Source organism: Abrus precatorius, unplaced genomic scaffold (assembly GCF_003935025.1).
Source record: "Abrus precatorius isolate BTA unplaced genomic scaffold, Abrus_2018 Scaffold4, whole genome shotgun sequence".
In the NCBI taxonomy this organism is placed as follows: Eukaryota; Viridiplantae; Streptophyta; class Magnoliopsida; order Fabales; family Fabaceae; genus Abrus; species Abrus precatorius.
The window spans coordinates 16,782,904-16,803,337 of record NW_020874384.1 but is presented as its reverse complement, the minus strand read 5'-3'; the positions used below and the strand labels follow the sequence as shown (position 1 = coordinate 16,803,337).

The 20,434-nt window shown below is 29.5% G+C and overlaps 3 protein-coding genes across 3 annotated transcripts; all 3 read right to left on the bottom strand.

The window, feature by feature from the left end:
• Positions 1-2,041: 2,041 nt before the first annotated feature.
• Positions 2,042-4,345, bottom strand: LOC113864363 (GTP-binding nuclear protein Ran-3). The gene is made up of 8 exons (XM_027497983.1): positions 4,280-4,345; positions 4,127-4,196; positions 3,885-3,941; positions 3,661-3,778; positions 3,027-3,116; positions 2,740-2,919; positions 2,564-2,641; positions 2,042-2,240 (listed from the first exon to the last, which is right to left on the bottom strand). The coding sequence occupies exons 1-8, from the start codon at positions 4,280-4,282 to the stop codon at positions 2,171-2,173; spliced, it is 666 nt and encodes a 221-aa protein (XP_027353784.1). The 5' UTR covers positions 4,283-4,345; the 3' UTR covers positions 2,042-2,170.
• A 2,886-nt stretch (positions 4,346-7,231) lies between these two features.
• Positions 7,232-9,864, bottom strand: LOC113864362 (GTP-binding nuclear protein Ran-3-like). The gene is made up of 8 exons (XM_027497982.1): positions 9,762-9,864; positions 9,604-9,673; positions 9,411-9,467; positions 9,179-9,296; positions 8,286-8,375; positions 7,999-8,178; positions 7,823-7,900; positions 7,232-7,486 (listed from the first exon to the last, which is right to left on the bottom strand). Exons 1-8 carry the CDS (start codon positions 9,762-9,764, stop codon positions 7,417-7,419), a joined length of 666 nt encoding a protein of 221 aa, XP_027353783.1. The 5' UTR covers positions 9,765-9,864; the 3' UTR covers positions 7,232-7,416.
• A 4,316-nt stretch (positions 9,865-14,180) lies between these two features.
• Positions 14,181-18,326, bottom strand: LOC113866212 (probable boron transporter 7). The gene is made up of 13 exons (XM_027501093.1): positions 18,232-18,326; positions 18,075-18,157; positions 17,748-17,940; positions 17,381-17,519; positions 17,126-17,291; positions 16,843-17,009; positions 16,140-16,313; positions 15,942-16,037; positions 15,734-15,850; positions 15,334-15,641; positions 14,882-15,167; positions 14,709-14,816; positions 14,181-14,204 (listed from the first exon to the last, which is right to left on the bottom strand). The coding sequence occupies exons 1-13, from the start codon at positions 18,324-18,326 to the stop codon at positions 14,181-14,183; spliced, it is 1,956 nt and encodes a 651-aa protein (XP_027356894.1).
• Positions 18,327-20,434: the final 2,108 nt, after the last annotated feature.

Sequence of the window (20,434 nt, the reverse complement as noted above, 5' to 3'; positions counted from 1 at the left end):
AGTTTAATCAAAGTATTTTAGTTTAAAATAAAAAAATGACCATTAAACAAAAGGGGAAGATATCAAAGAAAGAATGATGGATTTATCGGAGAGAAGACGAAAAAAAAAGAAGAGGTAATCTAGAGATGTAAGTGTTGTATCTTATATTTATATCATAGTATTGTAAAATTAAAATAATTTTATATGTTAATATAATAGAAAATAATATAAATGGTTAAACTCTAGTGTTAGACAATTTAGTATTTAAAATATTAAAAATGTTATATTAGTTTTTGATTTAAATAATAAAATGTTGATATGTTAAAAATGATGATGTAATATATATATATATATAATTTTAGTTACAAAAATCATAATTAATGGCCAATTTTGGTATCTACATTTTTTTAATGTAGTTATCAATTAAGAAGGTGCTAATGTTGAAAACTACAATAAAACAAAAATATTTGAATTTAGGCAATCACTTTAGTCTATGTACAAGATCAAGTGAAAGAAAAAAGAAAATAAGAGCGATGTTGTTGAAGTTTTGAAAACTTCTAAGACAAAAGTGCTTAGTACAAACTTTTTAAAAAACACCCATACAAAATTTTGGATTTATTCCCCTTCATCTTCATCCTCATTATCTCCTTCAACATTACAACCATAAAATTACAATAAGCTCTTGCAAATTTTTTATATCATCAACAATACTTACCAATCAAACCTCCTCATACATAATCTATGGTCACTTTATGTACATAGGTGACATAGCCCTTAACATATGCAAACAACTCATTCTAAATACAACCCATAGGATTAGGAAAGAAAAGACTCAAGGTTGGAAAAAATTGAAGTTTTAAAGAGAAAGAAAAGAAAAAAAATTCTAATTAAGACATTATTTAAGGTCAAAGTCAGCTTATACATGTCACTTAATTAAATAGAAAAAGAAGTTATTACTATTTATTAATGTTGTTTGAGTCTATGAATTAAAATGTCCAATAAAAGAAGAATTTAAAAATTAATGACATTTTTAATATGTTAAAAGACTAAATTATCTGATACTTATGATTTTAAGGATTAAGATTAAGATTTAATTTAATATTAACATATAATCAATTTGATTCAGTTTTAATAATAAAAATTTAAAATAAAAAATTGAACGGTAGTATAACATTATTATTATTATTATTATTATTATTATTATTATTATTGTTTTGTTCAAGTTTTTGTTTAATCAATTTTTGAGATTGGTTTAACGGGTTAAAAATTGTTTGGTTTGATCATCAACGTACAGTAGCCGCTTGGTTGGTCCCGTTTTATTTGATGCGGACTTTCTGAGTTGATTGTCAAGTATGTTACGCGAGTTACTGAATTTGATCGATTTATTATTATTATTATTATTACACTTCTCTCCAGTAGCCGCTTGGTTTCATCCCAATTATTTTATTCCAATATCAGTAAACAGGAACAAAATAAGAATAAATAACGTGGAATTGATGATGTTGGCTACTGAAATTTTGGAAGCTGAGAGAAATAGCAGAAAGCCAAGGGTTTCCCTCCGGACATTTGATTATAAAACAAGGCCACACACAATTACAGTACTGGAATGAACAAGATAATTAATTAATTTTGACTTAGACGTAAAGGCTTTTTAATTTATATAAATATATATTCTTAAACTCTAACTCTGGAAAAATTTCTTGTAAATTTATTGAGTCTTTATATAGAAGATAAGATTTGTGAAAAAAATTATGACATAAATTAACCTGTAAATAAAATAATCATAGCTCACTGTTCATACCACTATTGTTCCAAAAATTTTTTTAACAACATTCGCTCATTTTATTTCTTAGTAGCACTGGTAGACAGTAATTGTACATTAACTCTGTTTATGAAATGGATTATGACGTTAATTCACATAAAAGTTCAAATATCCTGCGATTTTGTTTAATTATTCGTTTAAAAAATAATAGAAATCAAGTCGCGCCGAGATGCATCCCCGACAAAACTAAATAAACATAAATGCCCAAGAAGATGATGAAATGACGACTATAAAATTTTCAAACTTAAAGTAAAACATCTCATAAAGATTGAATTTAAATCCTCAAACCCAAGTCCAAAAATGTCAATAATACAAACCCAAAAACATATATAATAGCATACACAAATATGAGTACGTGACGCACAAGCCCTACTCAAATGCATCATCATCATCATCGGGAAGAGGTTGATTAGCAGCTGCAGCAAGCTCAGCCTCATGCCTGTACAAGCCACAAATATATAAATTACGGGAAACCTAAAAGTACAATTCCAATAAACCAAAATAGTAACACTCCTTGATTGCTGTGAAACATCTAATGAACTTTGTGGGTTCTGTTGAAAGAAACTAAAAATAAAACACACTATAAACCCTAAATCTTGACCATGACAAATCACACTATTAGAAAACCATCTCTAAAATTAAATATGCAACATTGTAATTCTACCATCTATCTGATTTTACTATTTTATCAGGATGGAAGCCATCACCCTGGCCTAATGTTACTAGAGAAAGAAATTATTCAGTAAATGACAGGTAGCTTACTGTTGTTGTGCAGCCAAATCAATTTGAACTTCTGGTGGAGCCAATGCAGGAGATTCTACAAAGTGCAAGTTAGGATCACTGCAAAATTGACACAAGTTGTGAAACAAGTTAAAATGCATCCAAAAATTTGATGTTTTGTTAATTTATAATGTAGAAACTAGTGGTATGGTACCTACCCTGCAAGTTTCCTGGCAAGGTACAGGAAAGGCTTCTCAAAATTATAGTTGCTCTTAGCAGATATTTCATAGTACTGCAAATTCTTCTTCCTGTGGAAAGTAACCTGCTTTGCCTTCACTTGCCTGTTCTTAACATCAACCTTGTTACCGCAAAGAACAATTGGGATGTTTTCGCAGACCCTGAAAAGTAAGTTGGGCAGAAAGTGCTCACAAAGTGATGTAAACAACTCCATGCTAAATAAAGACAGACACAACTGTGTTAAACACAATTTAATGTTGTCACCTACCGACAGAGATCACGGTGCCAGGTAGGAACATTTTTGTATGTTAATCGGGCAGTAACATCAAACATGATTATTGCACATTGCCCGTGGATACTGCAAATAAGATACCGTGTTAAAAGCAGTGGATGGGGATTAGGGAGTAAAACAGATGCATAAAATAAAAGATGTTGGACTTTATATCATGGGGAATAAAAACCATACACAGACATTTCCAACAGAACAAACTAAATATTTCATGGCAGATCTGAAATGCTAGAATTTGTACACCTCTAACAAAGTCATCCCAACAGAAAGCAGCAAAAGCATGTAATTTACATGCAAAACTACAACGATGGCATCCTCATGATACAAGGCTTCAAAAGAGCTACTATTGTTGACAAGTAACATATTTCACATTTAAGCCACATGCATTAAAAAGCAGTAATTCATGGAAAAAGCCAAAATGAATAGGTGAAAGTTTTCAATTTTGATTCTAAGCATTAAACAATAAAATAGGAGATTTAAAATTTCACCATTAGATGAAAATCAATATGGTGTAATGCAAAAGTAAAATAGAACAGGACACTTGACTAACAACTCAACCCAAGCCAATTGCTCACACAAAATTACGTAACCACAGGGAATTGAAGTGACTTACTAATATCCATCTCTGAGGCCACCAAACTTCTCCTGTCCAGCAGTATCCCAGCAGTAGAATCGAATCTTCCCACAGTTTGTGAAGAAATCCAATGGGTGAACTTCCACACCAATAGTTGCTGTTTCAGACAAGCAAAAACAACATAAAAAATGAGTCAAATTCACATGAAGATCAACATAAAAACATACATCCTTAACCTTAAAAATAACCAAAATTATTCTTACGTTCATATTTCTTCTCAAATTCACCGGTGAGATGCCTTTTCACGAAGGTTGTCTTTCCTGCAAATGTTCAATCCAGTATAAAAAACTCATACTTGGCATAAAGAAAACACAGTTGTGCCCACATCACAATCATCATATTCCAAACCATATCAAAACAACATAACAATGAATGAAACCCTTTTTCAAAAGTCAATAACTGTATAAATTTTGGGTGAAAACAAAATTGAAAATATAAATATGACCTGTGCCACCGTCACCGACTATAACGAGCTTGAAACTAGGGTAATCAACGGTTTGCTGGTTGGGCAAAGCCTGCTTTCGAGAGATGAAATTCAAATCAAATGCTGCATGAAATTTGAAAAAATAAAGAGTGAAGTGACAGAAAGAGAGATTACCATTAGAAGGTTAGGTATGGAGAGTAGAGCAGTGTTGTTTCCTAGCGTGGAGGGGAAGAAGGAGATACGAGTGAGGGAAGAAGGGATGGTAAGATTTTATTTATATTGGAAGGGTTTGGAGTTTGAAGTTGTGAGAGAGGCTCTTGAAGCGTCAACGTGACGCAGCTTTCTCCACCGTTAGATCAAATGAAAATTCAATCTCAAAATTCAAATATGAAATTACTTCCCTACAGCTGGTTGTTACCCCTTAGCCCACCCAATGACCTAACCCCTCACAGTTTCAGATTTTTTTTACCTTTTTTGTCCCTTCATTTTAGATTAGGAAAAAATAAAAATAAAATATTTTTCTAATTTATACAATAATTTTTTTAACATATACATTGCACTGCACAACATAAAAAGATAATTTTTTTATTAAACATTGTAATATTTAGTAGTATTAATGTATTTAATTACATTGAATTTTGTAATGTTTGTTAAAATTATATATAACTTTCTATTTGTGCAATATGGTACATTTTAAAAAATAAAAATTTAATTTAAAAAAATAATGTGTGGTTTTTTACTTAAAGTCAGCTTTTATTTTTTAATCAAACTTTTGGTTCCTTATTTTTTTAGTTCTTTAATTTGGATTTACCTTTTTCTTAAAATGAGGTTATAGATATTCTATTTTGTCTTTTGATTTCTTTTTTTTTTTCAATTGAGTTTAATGTTTTTAAGGTTTTTTTTTTCCACAATTTTTTTTTTACACTTTTTGTGTGTGTGTATTTTAATCTCTGTTGGACATTTGTTTTGCTGTGGTTCATTTATTCAGACAAAAATGAAATAGCATTAACTTAGAGCAGCAAATTTGTTTTTTTATTTTGATTTTTTTATGGAACTATCATTTACATTATTTGCTTTGTTAGGGACACTTTTGTTTAATAAATATCAATAGCTTTGAAAGCATGGTACATGTTGTATACATTATTTGAATTTTCATCAATAACATTTTATGTTATTTGAATATAATTTTTTAATATTTATATAATATCTTACCCTTTATTATATTTATTTATACTTTTTCTACTTTATATTGCATCACTAAATGAAAAAAGTGAGGTGGCTGGTGATATGACGTTCAAACAAGATTTCTTATACTTTTGAATCGTTCAATGCATAAATTTGTCAATTGTGTGTGTTAAACTGTGTCAGATTTCTGTCTTCATTTTTCTCCGTGGTTTCTTTTTACACGTAAATCCCTCAACCAAGTATAAACAGAGTCTGACAAAGGCTGTTGTAATTTACAATTGGTCAGGAGAGCAGATAAACCATCATCATATAATGACATTTTTTAAAATTTTTGCTGAATGTAAAAACATTGTCTAAAATGTTCAATTTATTTGTTCACTGATTTTTTTCATAATTTTTATTTAAGTACTTGTCACTAAATAAATAATACATGTGTATAAAAATTCAAATTATATGCATTTTTAAATACTATAAAAAATAAATAAATATATTTTTAAAAGGATGAATAATATATATATATATATAAAAGATTTTTTTATAAATTTAAAATTTTTTACATTCGATATAAACTTTTTATGTAACTTATATTTAATACTTACATCTAATAGTTAGTTAAATAATAAATTATAAACTGTTAAATTTAAATTAAATATAAAATTTTTTAAACTTATATTAGTTAAAAAAAATTATATAATATATATATATATATATATATATATATATATAATGAATTTGATTTAACATGTTTGAAAGTACATAATACAACAACTTAATAAGATTATGATGGACCAGATTCTCTAGCTCTCTTGTATAAATTTTATTGAAATATGTTGAACAATTTTTTTTAACTAAAATATTATAACTAATTCATATTTTTAATATAAAACTGAATTCGAGAAGTTAGTCAACCTTGCTTAAAAAAGTATATTAATTGACTTTTCAAAAACTATATTTAGTTATCTACTTAAAACTCTAATTTATAATAAAGGTTTGAATTTGAAAAAAATTATTTCTAATATGTTAATAAATACGTTGTTTTTTTAAAATGCATCTTTTAATACTTCACAGAAAAAAAAAATCATATGACAACTATATTAATAAGCATATATTTTTAAAATCAGACAATTTAATAATTTTAAAGAAAATTTAAACTGTTCTTAAGTATGTTTTTATTTAATTATAATATGAATAAAAAAAACTTAGTCTAATGCATTCCAAGTAACTTACTATAACTTTGAGTAATACTAATAATATACTTTCTAACCCATCTTTTATTATTAGTTAAAATTTATTGAAAACTATAAAAATAAAAAAATATTAATTTAAAAACAAGAAAGAATAAAACTTTTAAATTTTATTATTTTTTAATAAATTTTAATCGTATCTTGGGCATTATATTTAAGCTTGAACTATTCTTACAATTTAATTACTTCCCCTTGATGGAAGAAAAGTGCAATCATCACTACTGATAATCTTCTCAAAAGCAATGGTAAGATTACTACTATTGTTACACCTACGGGAAAAAGTTCGAATCGAATGCACACTGCCACCATTTACCATTATTATCCCTCCCTTTGCAAAAACACAATCACATTCACAGCTACCATATCCAGTTTGACACTTCATTACCTTGTACTAGGATAGTGTATAAAAAGTATAAGGTTTTTATAAAATTAAGGCATATACATTTCATTGACTTTCATCGTACAGAAAAATAAATTCTGGTGATTCATTTTATTTTCTTACAAGTACTCAGTTGACAATTGTACTACATTGACCCTTTTTATGAAAAGGATTATGACGTTATTCCCGTAAAAATATCAAGTCATTTTATACAATTATTCGTTTCAAAAAAGAACAGACAAGCAGACGCGAGGACAAACTTATCATACGTGCAATGTTGCTTGTTGAGATGCGTCACACAGAAAAACAGTACCCAAAACTGAATAACATGGTTGGCTAAGGAGATTTTCATATTTAAGTAAAACATATCATAGAGATTGAATTTAAATCCTCAAATCCACGTCCAAAAATGTCAATAATACAACCACCAAAAACACATATGTAGCAGCATACACAAATACCAGTAAAAACTCGGGAAAATATGGCTCAGAGAAGCAAACGTCCTACTCAAATGCATCATCATCATCGTCAGGAAGAGGTTGATTAGCAGCTGCGGCTAGCTCGGCTTCATGCCTGCAAAAGCCACCAATATATAAATTACCAGAAATCTTAAACCTACAATTCTGATCGACCAAAATAGCAACACTTCCTGATTACTAAGAAATAACAAATGAATTTTCTTAGTTATGTTTTCAATAACAAAGACTTCTCTCACTAAGTGAGGTGAGGTGAGGTGAGGTTGGCAACATGAAGATCCTCAACTAACTCACTATTAGAAGACCATCATTAAATTAAAAATGCAACATTGCCATTGTAACAACTATCTAATTTTATCATGATGGTAAAGGTATGACCCAAGCTTAAGGTTGCTGATGAATGAAATAATTCAATTAACAACAGATAGCTTACTGTTGTTGTGCAGCCAAATCAATTTGAACTTCTGGTGGAGCCAATGCAGGAGATTCTACAAAGTGCAAGTTAGGATCACTGCAAAATTGACACAAGTTGTGAAACAAGTTAAAATGCATCCAAAAATTTGATGTTTTGTTAATTTATAATGTAGAAACTAGTGGTATGGTACCTACCCTGCAAGTTTCCTGGCAAGGTACAGGAAAGGCTTCTCAAAATTATAGTTGCTCTTAGCAGATATTTCATAGTACTGCAAATTCTTCTTCCTGTGGAAAGTAACCTGCTTTGCCTTCACTTGCCTGTTCTTAACATCAACCTTGTTACCGCAAAGAACAATTGGGATGTTTTCGCAGACCCTGAAAAGTAAGTTGGGCAGAAAGTGCTCACAAAGTGATGTAAACAACTCCATGCTAAATAAAGACAGACACAACTGTGTTAAACACAATTTAATGTTGTCACCTACCGACAGAGATCACGGTGCCAGGTAGGAACATTTTTGTATGTTAATCGGGCAGTAACATCAAACATGATTATTGCACATTGCCCGTGGATACTGCAAATAAGATACCGTGTTAAAAGCAGTGGATGGGGATTAGGGAGTAAAACAGATGCATAAAATAAAAGATGTTGGACTTTATATCATGGGGAATAAAAACCATACACAGACCTTTCCAACAGAACAAACTAAATATTTCATGGCAGATCTGAAATGCTAGAATTTGTACACCTCTAACAAATAATAAACAAAACTATGATAAGATACCATGTTAGAACCACTGGATGGGGATTGAGGAGTGAAACAGATGAATGAATAAAAAGCGTACAGATACATATCCTCTGGTACATAATACTTCATTTTACCTCTGAAATGCTAGAATTCATTCATAGATCTATCAAAGACATCACTACAAAAATTAAGGCTAAAGAAGCATGTAATTTACATGCAAAACTAAGGAAGTGATACAACCCATGGCATTTTTTATTCATGAACGTGGGAGAGCTACGACTGTTGACAACTAGTAAAATTTACATTTAAGACACATGCCGAAGCCATGATTGTAAAACCATGTTGAGTGTCCGCTCAACATTATAAAAGATATCAAAATATCTTGTTGCACTGCAAACCAATAATCCATGCAAGAAACCAAAATGCATAGGTGAAACTTTTCTAATTTGATTCTAAGCATCAAACAATAAAAAACAGATTTAAATTTTAACCATTAGATAAAAAAGAACAGGGTGTTAGGTACCAGTAAATAACACAGTAAATTTGACTAACAAACCCACTCTAATAATCTGTTAGCCTTACAGTCTTCACACCAAAATTGGAAACGATAGGGAATAAAAGTGACTTACTAATATCCATCTCTGAGTCCACCAAATTTCTCTTGTCCAGCAGTATCCCAGCAGTAGAACCGAAGCTTACCACAGTTTGTAAAAAAATCCAAAGGGTGAACTTCCACACCAATAGTTGCTGTTTCGAACAAACAAAATCAAAAGAAAGAGTGAGTTAAACAGATACGAAGAGATGAAAGCATAAGATTCGTCCTCGACCTTTGAAAATACAAATAGTAAAAAAGAGACATACGTTCATATTTCTTCTCGAATTCACCGGTGAGATGCCTTTTTACGAAGGTTGTTTTTCCTGCAATTGAGGAACAAGGTAGAATAAAGGTGATGCTCATACGCTAATGAAATCAACCTATATGGTTACAAAAAAATCACCAATTAAAAAATAACTGTTTCAAGTGTTTCGATTATAGAAGGAAGAAGAAAGTGACCTGTGCCTCCATCACCGACGATTACGAGCTTGAAGCTAGGGTAATCAACAGTTTGCTGATTCGGCAAAGCCTGCAAAGCAAAAAATCAAATGTTAAAGGAATGCCGAGAGAGGGAGAGAGAGAAGCGAAAATCAGAGAGAGGGAGATGGAGATCGTGCCATGTTGTAAGCGGTGGGTGAGAAGAAGAATAATTCAGTGAGAAGAATAGAAAGGGGTTTATATTGGAATTGGAAGGGTTTCAAATCAAATCAAATTTGCTGTTTCTTTCTATAACCCTCCTTGGCGTTAACCTCACGCACCCCTCCTTCATTATCTATCCTTATTGGGCCGCCTTTACCTGCCCATTTTCCCATCCACCCTTTTGGGCTTTGATAGTTTTTACTCCAATGTACCTTTTGGGCTTAATCCTGGACCTGAATACAATTGACAGAGCCCAATTTTGAAGTTTAAATTCCCATGGCATTCTCAATCCCCTAAAAAAATTTAAAGTTACTTTTTTGACTTTGAAAGTCAATGAAATGGAGCAAATTTCGCAGCAACTATGGATGTTAGGCCGATGCATTGATGGTAATTCCGTCAAAATTAATTCTACTTCACTTTAAATTAGATCGACGCGCACTAATTTGTATGGTTATATTTTTATTTATCTTATTACTTAATTTCACCTATAAATAATTACAATTAATATAAAATAATTATTTAATTATTTTAATATAAAAATTAAATATATTAGTTCAACTTAATTTATGTTTACATATTAAATTTATTCATCTATTAAATAAAATATTTAGTATGTAAATAAAATAATTACTATAAAAATTTAATAACAAATAATATTCATATATTTTCTAAATATATATTTAATAATATTTAAATAATTTTAGTTATTGTAATTAAAATTGAAAGTTTTGAATTTATAATCATTGCTATAATTTTTAATAACAAATAAAATATTAGGATGAAATTGTCAATATAAATTATTAATAATTATCTTTTATTTAAATAATTTAAATTTTTCATCATAAGTAAAATACTAAATAAAAACTAATTAATGATTAGATAAAATTTTTTTAAAAATATTTTTATTTATTAAAAAAATATTATTCATATTAATTAAACTTATAGCATGTTAGCGCATAAAAAATATGAGTCACATATAAAATTTAAATAAATATTATATAAATAAAAAATTTATATCCAAGTTATAATAATATAATTTAATATTTTATAAAATATGAAATTGTTGATCATATTTTATTTTTTAAAATTATACAAAATATTTTAAAAAAATAGACTTAAAAGTATTTTTACAATATTATAATAAAAATTATTTAATTTTTAAATTTTTTAAAGATTATCTTTTACTGAACACAAAATACAAAAATAAAATAAACGATAGTACTGTGAACAAATTTTTATAAATTATATAAAAATTACTTGTATAATTAGAGATGAGGATTTATTTAATAATATATTAGAAGATGAAAAAATAATATAATAAATATTATCTTTTATTTATATGATATTTTATTTTATTTTTTAGTAAAAAAATAATTTAATAATATCTAATATAAAATAATAATTTTGTAAGTATGTAATTTTTTATTTAAAATATATTTTAATTTTTAATGCATATTTAAAATTACATAATATATTAAAATAATTAATTAAATTCTTTAAATCACAAGACATAAAATAATAATATAATTTTTTTAATAAAATGATAATTCGAGAGTTTTGTTCAATTTTTGTGAGATTACTTTTTGTATGATTTTATTTTTAATATTTTATGGTGAATTTGTTTAGTTTTCATATATAATCAATTTTACTAATTTTTTGTTAGATGCAATTTGTTGTTTTTGTTTTTAACCCACTCTTGTTGTATAAATTTTATATACAATTAATTTTAATAATTTTTTTAAAATATAATTAAGAAGTAATAATTATAATTTAAATTCTTAAATAATATAAAATATTATAATTAATTTTAATATATTTTTATTAAATGTAATTCATAATTAATTTTTTATTTTTTATTTTTAACATGCACAATAATATGTTTTAACTATCCATGTCACTAAAGTTTTATGTAATATTTTTTTTTGTGTTACAGTATTTATGTTACAACATTATACATGACTTAATATTCTTACGTTTAATAGTTATAAATGCATATAACACAAGCAAATGTAGTCAATTTTATACATGTCTTGATAAAATATTTTACTTTTTAAATTTACAAAATCTTATCATTATTTGTATACTAATACAATAAAAATTATTTAATCTTCTAAATCTTCCCCAATTGTTTTATACATTATTTGTTTTGTTTTCCTCAAGTTATAACTTAATTACATATAAATTATTGTAAATAATGAAATAATAATATATAAATTCTATGACATAATTTTAGACAATCTAAATTAATATTGTAGATAAAAGTAATTAAAAAATATTGACAGATTTAATACAAATTAATTAATTAAAGATAAAATATAATACACAATATCACTTAAAAATAATGCACTTTTATGTTTATTTAACATATTTAAATAAAAAATAAATATAATTATTAGAATAAAAAAAATATTAACCTAAAAATATATTTGCTTAATTAGATATGTAATTTTTGATGGACAACATAATTGTAAAAAATCAAAGCAAGATGGTAGAAAAACTATTTGCAAATTTTTAAAAGTTGTGTAAATATATTTATATAAGCAAAGACAAAGACTTATCTAGTGATATATGAAGAGTTAGAAAAAAATAAAATTAATGTAATAAAAGTTATCTTTTTATTTCTATTATAACGTATTTCTTTTTTTATAAGAGATATAATTTAATAATATATAATACAAAATAATAGTTTAGTAAATATACGTAGCTTTTTTATACAAATTATAAATATTTAATATATTAAATTTTTTAATAAAAAATTTAAATAAATATCATTTAAATTTAAATAGAATTAAAATAACAATACAAGTTTATTTTCAATTAACAAGTAACTTGAGAGTTTCATTAAATTTTTACAAAATTATTTTGATACATCTTACATAACATTTCTGCATGCTTTAAACATTTTACGATAATTTTTTCAATTTTTTTATATATAATAAATTTTAATATTATTGTTATTAAATACAATTCATAGAAAATTTATTATTACTATTTTAATAAATATAATCGATTTTAATAAATTTTGATTAATGTAAATTTTTATATATAATTAATGCTAATAATTTTTTAAAAACATAATTCAGAGATAATAATTATAAATCAATTATAATTTTAGTTATTAAATTATGCAAATATTATAATTAATTTCAATAAATTTTTATCAAATGAAATTCATAGTCACTAATAAAATAAATGACTTTGAGCATTTTAACTCTTAATAATAATAATAATAATTGTTATAAATATATAAAGTCACAAGTAGGTGAATAGATAATCTAAATGTTTGTTTTATATTTAACTCATGAATAAAGGTCTAACTATGTAGGGCACTGGTAATCCCTAATCAAACAATAACCAATCACAGTAGAAATCTAGATTTCAATACATGATTAGTCCCTAATCAAACAGTTAAACAATATTTGTTTCTGCAGTCCATGCTTCTGACATGACGTAGGTATGGATCTTTTTTCCACTTCTACGGAGTACAAATATGCACCAAGTGATTTATAACCTTAAAAAAAAAAACAAAAAAATTTAATTTTCAATTAATGTAAGATGAAAAATAAAATTCAAACTTCAATTTTAATTTTAGTTAAAGTGAAAGAAAATTTTAAGTTTTAATTCAAACTTAAATTAATATAAAATAAAAACTAAAATCTGAATTTAAAATTAAGTTAAAATAAGAAAACATTAAAATTTTAAATTAAATATCATATTAAGAGGTAAGACCCATTTAATGTGTATAGCAAAATAAAGTGAAACTACATATCAGAATATATGACACGTGTATTAGTTTTTAAAAAACATTATTTTAATAAAAATTATGTTATTATAACAAAAAAAATCCAGTTTGAATAATTTGAGATACTTGAAGAATTTAAATTCTTATTTAATATAAAGGTTAAATACATGTAAAATATGGAAGAAAATGCACATTAACAGAAAAAGAATACAAAGACAGGTAGTTAAATACATGATATGACATTTTTAATATAATAGGGGGTGACATGATAGGCTACCTGCTTGCTAAAGTTTACATAAAAAGTTCATATCTCCTCTTGGCTTCTATATCTTGGAAGAACGTTGTGACAGATTTCAAAGATTAGTTATCTAAGAGAGATTGATGGACTCTAACTAATACCTTAAAGGCACTTATGTTACATTATTATTCAGTGATGATACCACCTATAAAACAATCAGCTTTCGACAATCTAGAGTCATTATTTTAGTGATTCCAAAGATTGAAACTACATTCTACTTGGCATCGTGCATTTTGACTCAGAACTGATGTTTTTGACTTAGGTGATGTTGTCAGCAATCCTTTCCCGAACATACTTTTCTATCAAACCTTTTCTGCATCCTTAGGAAATGGCAATTCCAGCTAGATTTCATCATATTCAGGCAGCATCTTCAGGATGAACCTGTCCAAGTCCATGAACAAACATAATAAATAGTAGACATGTAATGTGAGGTAGACAACGCATTCTTTTAAATATAGTCTTCAACACTTTTCGTGATTAGTTTGTTTTTATATAAAGTTTAAATAATTTGAATTTTGTTGACCTCAAACTGAAGATCGAATTTAAGCATACAAGAGTAGTAAATTTTAAATGAAAAAGAACACATTCATTATATTAAATTATAGAAGTGTAATCAATAAAAATCTTATTTTTAATAGTTGCTTAAACTCAGTTCTAAAGTCTGAATTTACCATTTCTATTTGATCAAATAATGAGACAAGTGTTTTAATCTTTTGAAAAATGAATCAATCACAAGGAATGGCTTTGAAGAGTATATTTGCCACATTTCTCTTAGAAGTTGAAACCTTTATGGATGCTAAATTAGACGTGTCATTTACCTGAAAGTGTCTGTCTTCACTGAAACTGTTACTGTTGCGGCTGTGGTTTCTATCATTGATAGCTAACAGTTCTAACTTTCAACTCTCCCCGGTTGGTAGTAATCTCATCCAATATCTCTGCATCGTAGAAGTCTTCTGAGCTTGCATCAGCGTCATTACCACGTGACTCCTTATCCTGATTAAACATTTTCAGGTCGTAAGTTAAAAAGCTTAGAATATACAAAATATAGTACACAGCACATAATTTGTCATAAGAATAAATTGTACCATGAGTGGAGCACCAGCAATTTCCTCATACTCAGAAGCATCTAGTTCTTGAAGATGGCTAGGCTTGAATAGCTTTGGAAGCAAGTGTTCTCTTATAACTATAAGAAGGAAGAATGGCAGAGGAAACAATATTCCACCTATAGGTATCCATGTCACCCCGAAACAGAACAGAAAATATACAATCTGCAAGGCTGTAAATGCAGCTATGGTCTTGAATGGTACTGTCTCCACAAATGATGCATGAGAACCTTCCAAAGTTCTGCCCAAACAGCAAGAACTTATTGGTAAATTTATTGGTTCTGCTTATTTGGAAAAAAATATTTCTTTTCATCACAAAGGAAAGAAAATTTTGAAATCAATGATTAATCTCTTGATTTCAATACTAGTATGCACTGAAAAAGTTTACACAATAAAGCTATACTTACTTATAACGCCGACTTGGGGTGATGAACAGGAGCAAAATCCTTTCCCAGAATTGATTCCCTGGGAGACTATCAATTGCCATGTAACCAAAATAACCCCATAGAACTGAGGTTGGTATCCTTTTGATAACAGACATGGCTAAGATTGACACTCCAACAAAGAGAGACTGCAATATGTTGGTCAATCTTTGCTCATTAACTCTGACCGGTAGATATGCATCTATGTGTCTCTCAGGATCAAATTTTTCCTTTGCACCGTCCTTGTTATCAGATTTCATTACAGCTTCCTTCAAATTCTCCAATTCTTTAACCTATGTCAATTTCAAAACATACATTATATTACTCTTGGCCATGCCTGCATATGTAAAGACAAATAGATATATATCAAGCAACCAATACTTACTGTAGGGACTGTATCCATTTCTATAAACACTGCTTGCATCTTTCCATATAATTCAGAGTTGGTCTTCTGCTGCTTAATACATTCCTTGGCACTCTTCACCACCCTCTTTCGGATCAACTGCAAATTGATAACAGAAAACAAGAATCTAAATTAAATTTATGTTAAGAAAAAAAGAACCAAGAGTCTTGATGCAAAAGATGGTACTTACCCGCCTCCTAAGAACTGCCAAACTCATTGTATGCATGGGGGACTGTGGAAGGACTCCATTTGAAGGGGGAAGGCCAAGGACACCACAAATTATTGTCTATAGACCATAAAGATGTGTTAGGAAACTTCAACAACATTGAATAACATAAAGCCAAGTTATAAGAAGAAGGATTTTAGAGACAAAATAACATCAACAAACCATTATTCCAAGCAGCAAAAGATCATAGTGGTAAGCAGATGGCTTTTGAAGATTAAATTCTTTCTGTTGTGCCATCTGGGAGGCAACAGTATGATCAAAAAAGTATAAGCCTGCTATCATCAGAGCTGGAACAATTGCCGCAATTATATAAACCACGGGTACCTCCAACATGTCCTGTAGTTTGTAGTTACTGTTAGATGCATATTTGGACTTGTCAAACTATAACAATCACTGCTTGTAGTTTACAATGTCCAATCCCCAGGTTTGTCTAAGTTAACTCATGGGGTAAATAACCATATCCTAATTGGACTAATAAAATTAAGATATTGTATTGGAAATTCTATAATATTTTGTACACATTAGTCCACTTAAATGGAGTTATTTACCATCTAGGATAACTTAGATGAATCTATTTAGCTGGATTTGTATAAGTTATTCCATTGGATAAATAACCAGATACTAGGCGGACTAAAAAAGTAAAATATATTGGATTGAAAATTGTATCAAATTTTTATTTGACTTTTTATAAATAAAACCTCTTTAGTCTATCTAGTATAGGGTTATTTACCCCTTGAGAAAACTTAGACGAAAGTAAACTAAGACAATGATGGATCTAGCCCTGTTTTTCAGAAGAATGATGCAATTTGGATGGAAAAAAAATGTGCTAAAAAAAAATGTGCTATGTGTATAACTTCAACAATACCTTCACTACTGTCCAGTGATAGAGGGACGCAGGTTCCCAGGGAAGGGGACAGACAAGCCTTCTAGGAACACCTTCTGGAACTCTGCCTGGTATACCATATGATAGTGCTGTCCATGACACTACCATCATCGGAACCCCATAATCTGCAACAAAACCTCGAAGCCACCCTGCAGTGGATTACATAACAATGATCAAAGAAGTGTTAAGATAAATCAAGTTCAACACAAAAGCGTGTAACAAGGTTAAGGTCTAATGTTGTAGCCATTAATTTGGCATCACTCACCTGTTCCATATCGCCATGTTCTTGCTCTTCTGCTTTTAAGCGCAGTGAGAAGCACTCCAAAAGAGAAAATGATTGCAAGCAATCCATTTGTATACCGCCATTGGAATTGAAATTCCTCTGAGGAAGGATCTTCAGACTTGGGCGTGCTGAACTCACCTATCAATCCCTGTGGTTCAATTCAAGGCTCAAACAATTGTCAAGTTGATCCCTACAGTGTCAAAATCACAATCTATTGCTAGGAAGGGGAAGCAACACCTTTATAGCCTCTTGAAAGAAAAGAACAGTTATTAGCATCCCAAATAACTCCCCAGCAATTCTTGTAAACCTTGTGATAATATTGCAAGCATTGAAAATTGCAAGCAGAATCAAGAAGAATCCTGACCAAACACAAACCCTGCAACACGGATGAACACTGAGGTTAGTCGAATACGCCGTTGTACTCAGATTCGCTTGTTTTGGAAAAAAGTTAAAAAAATTATAAACATGGACTCGATGCAGAAGCTACTACTGTATGTTCGCGTGTTGAGGTAAACATGGATCCATATGCATTCTAAATCGAAACCAAACATGTTATTCGGAACTCGGGAAAGCAAGAGCAGACTTATAATGTAAAGTATCGTACCAACCAGCCCAAGCCAGAAAGAGCTTGGCACCTAGTTCTGGTGTTTTCTTGGAGAAACTGTAGAGATAAGTGTACATTATAACAGTGGGTTCAGCAACTCCTAAAATCAACAATGGTTGGCCACCAAGTATTGAGTGGATAATTCCACAAATAGCAGTAGATGCAAGTGTTTCCACTGTGCTCAAGCTTCCATCTGCAGATAAACATGATATTTGAGCTCATTTATAGAATAACAAGCATGGTATTGATATCAAGTATCCACCAAAAAACCCTGAAAATAACTCTTGGCTCAAAGATTTGTGGATGTTGATAGAAGAGATTGTTTACCTGTATCCCTACTAAGTTGCTCTCCAAAAGCAATGACAGGAAGAGCAGAAGCAAAGAATATGTAGAACGTTGGAGCCAATATGCTGCCATTAATCAAAGAAGCATGAATCAGCATTTTGCTGATAATAATGTGTCGCCCATGTTAGAGAAGAATTACCTAAGGCCAGTACAGACTGTACAAGCCCAATCTTGTTTATAGCATTGAGCTCTTCCTTTGACATCTTGAATTATTCCCTTGAATGGCTTTCCCATGCTTCCCACAGCTGATGGAGGAAATTATCCACAGGTTAATTAGATATATCAATTTGACAAATTTGAAAAAACTGATTGCATTTGAAATACTCGGGAAAGGAAAGAGGTGGATTAGCATGCTTATATATAAGATGAGAGGAGGAAACGAAGGGAGTGAATGACAGAAAAAAAAAACAATCAAAAGGGACAAAATTTGACACTTCAAAGAGGACATTAAACAGTTGGATACACGTGATAAAATGCATTTCTTCAGTTGCTGTGAGTGTATACAGCACAGGCAATATATACATAAAAATAAATAAAATTAAATGCAGTATTTATATTATTACTATTGAGACTAAAAAAAAATATTAGTAGTGTGTTTTTTTCTCAAAATTAAAGTTATTTATAAATATTTAACTATTTATTAAACATTCTGTATCTCTCTATTTTTATTACGCGGTACATTACTTGTGTTTCCTTTCTGTCTTTCTCTCAATGTATTAAACCAATGGGTGTTATTTTTAGTGGTAAGGTTCTAGGAAATCAAGGACGGGTCAGAGTCCACACGCTGCATGGGAACATGACATGCACAATGATCAAACAGTACGTGGCAATGGGCAGAAAAAGAAAACAAGGATCGGCATTATAAGAATAAAAAAAGGAATTTTTTAAAGATGAAAAATGTGAACAATTACAAGAAGGTGATGAGGGAAGAGGAACGAGAATGGGTTCTCACTTTTGAGATGAAGCGGCAAATGTGCTTGGAACGAGGGAAGCCCAAAGACGGAGGCTTCAGGCAGCGGCAACTGCGTCTATCACTTGAAGAGTCCAAAACAAAAGCATGATTTGATGGCGTAAGAAGTGAATGAGAGAGAGAGAGAAAGACCCCACAGAATGCAGAGTAGGTTTGGTGGGGTTGGGCCCTCTTTCTCTCTCTAGAGCGGCGTTGGTAGAGAGAGAGAGAGAGAGAGAGAGGGAGAGAGAGAGAGGGAGAAGGAATCTCAGGTGCCAATCCAAAAATTAGAAACATTCAATTCAAAGGGCGAATCCGGAATTTGTGGACCCAAATAGGGAGATCCGTTTCAACATCCTAGGATTTTGGAGGATCCCATGTTGGACCAATATTACTCCTCCCATGTTGGCCCCACACCCCCCAACCTTTTTGTATTTTTTAAAACTATTTTAGATTGTTTTAATACAAGAAATATTAGTAGTGTGGCAATACTGAAATCATAATCATAACAATAAAAACAAAATATAATTTTGTCGTTAAGTTGGAATGAGATTGAGCATGAATTGCACGTGTGCATTGCGATCAGCATGAATTGCATGTGTGATGTGTGCACGGAAACTGGGTCTCAGGTTAGGAATTGCATGTGTGATGTGTGCAAGGAAACTGAGTCACAGATTAGGAAGAGTGAGACCTCACCGCACCGCATATGGCACAGAGTCTGAGCTCCACGTTCTTCTGTTTAGCTTATAATTAATTTCAATAAATTTTTATCAAATGCAATTCATAGTCACTAATAAAATAAATGACTTTAAGCATTTTAACTCTTAATAATAATAATATTTGTTATAAATATATAAAGTCACAAGTAGGTGAATAGATGATCCAAATATTTGTTTTATATTTAACTCATAATAAAGGTCTAACTAATTACAGTACTGTAGGCACTGGTAATCCCTAATCAAACAATAACCAACCACAGTAGAAATCTAGATTTCAATATATGATTAGTCTCTAATCAAACAGTTAAACAATATTTGTTTCTGCAGTCCTTGCTTCTGACATGACGTAGGTATGGATCTTTTTTCCACTTCTACGGAGTACAAATATGCGCACCAAGTGATTTATAACCTTAAAATATTGAATGATTTCATCAATGCAAACAAAACGCGGGTTCACTTTGGATGTTAAGTTTAATTTGATGCTTTATGCAGAAAACTGGTTGTTCCACTGCAATTAAATATCACATATTAATATATTATGTACTCTGTTTAGAATGGTGTAAAAGTGATTTTAATTTTATAACATCATTTGGACTTTCAAGATGTGTTGAAAAACAATGGCATCAAATTTATGTAATACTTTACTTTTTGGCATTGGTTTTTGGGCAAACGAC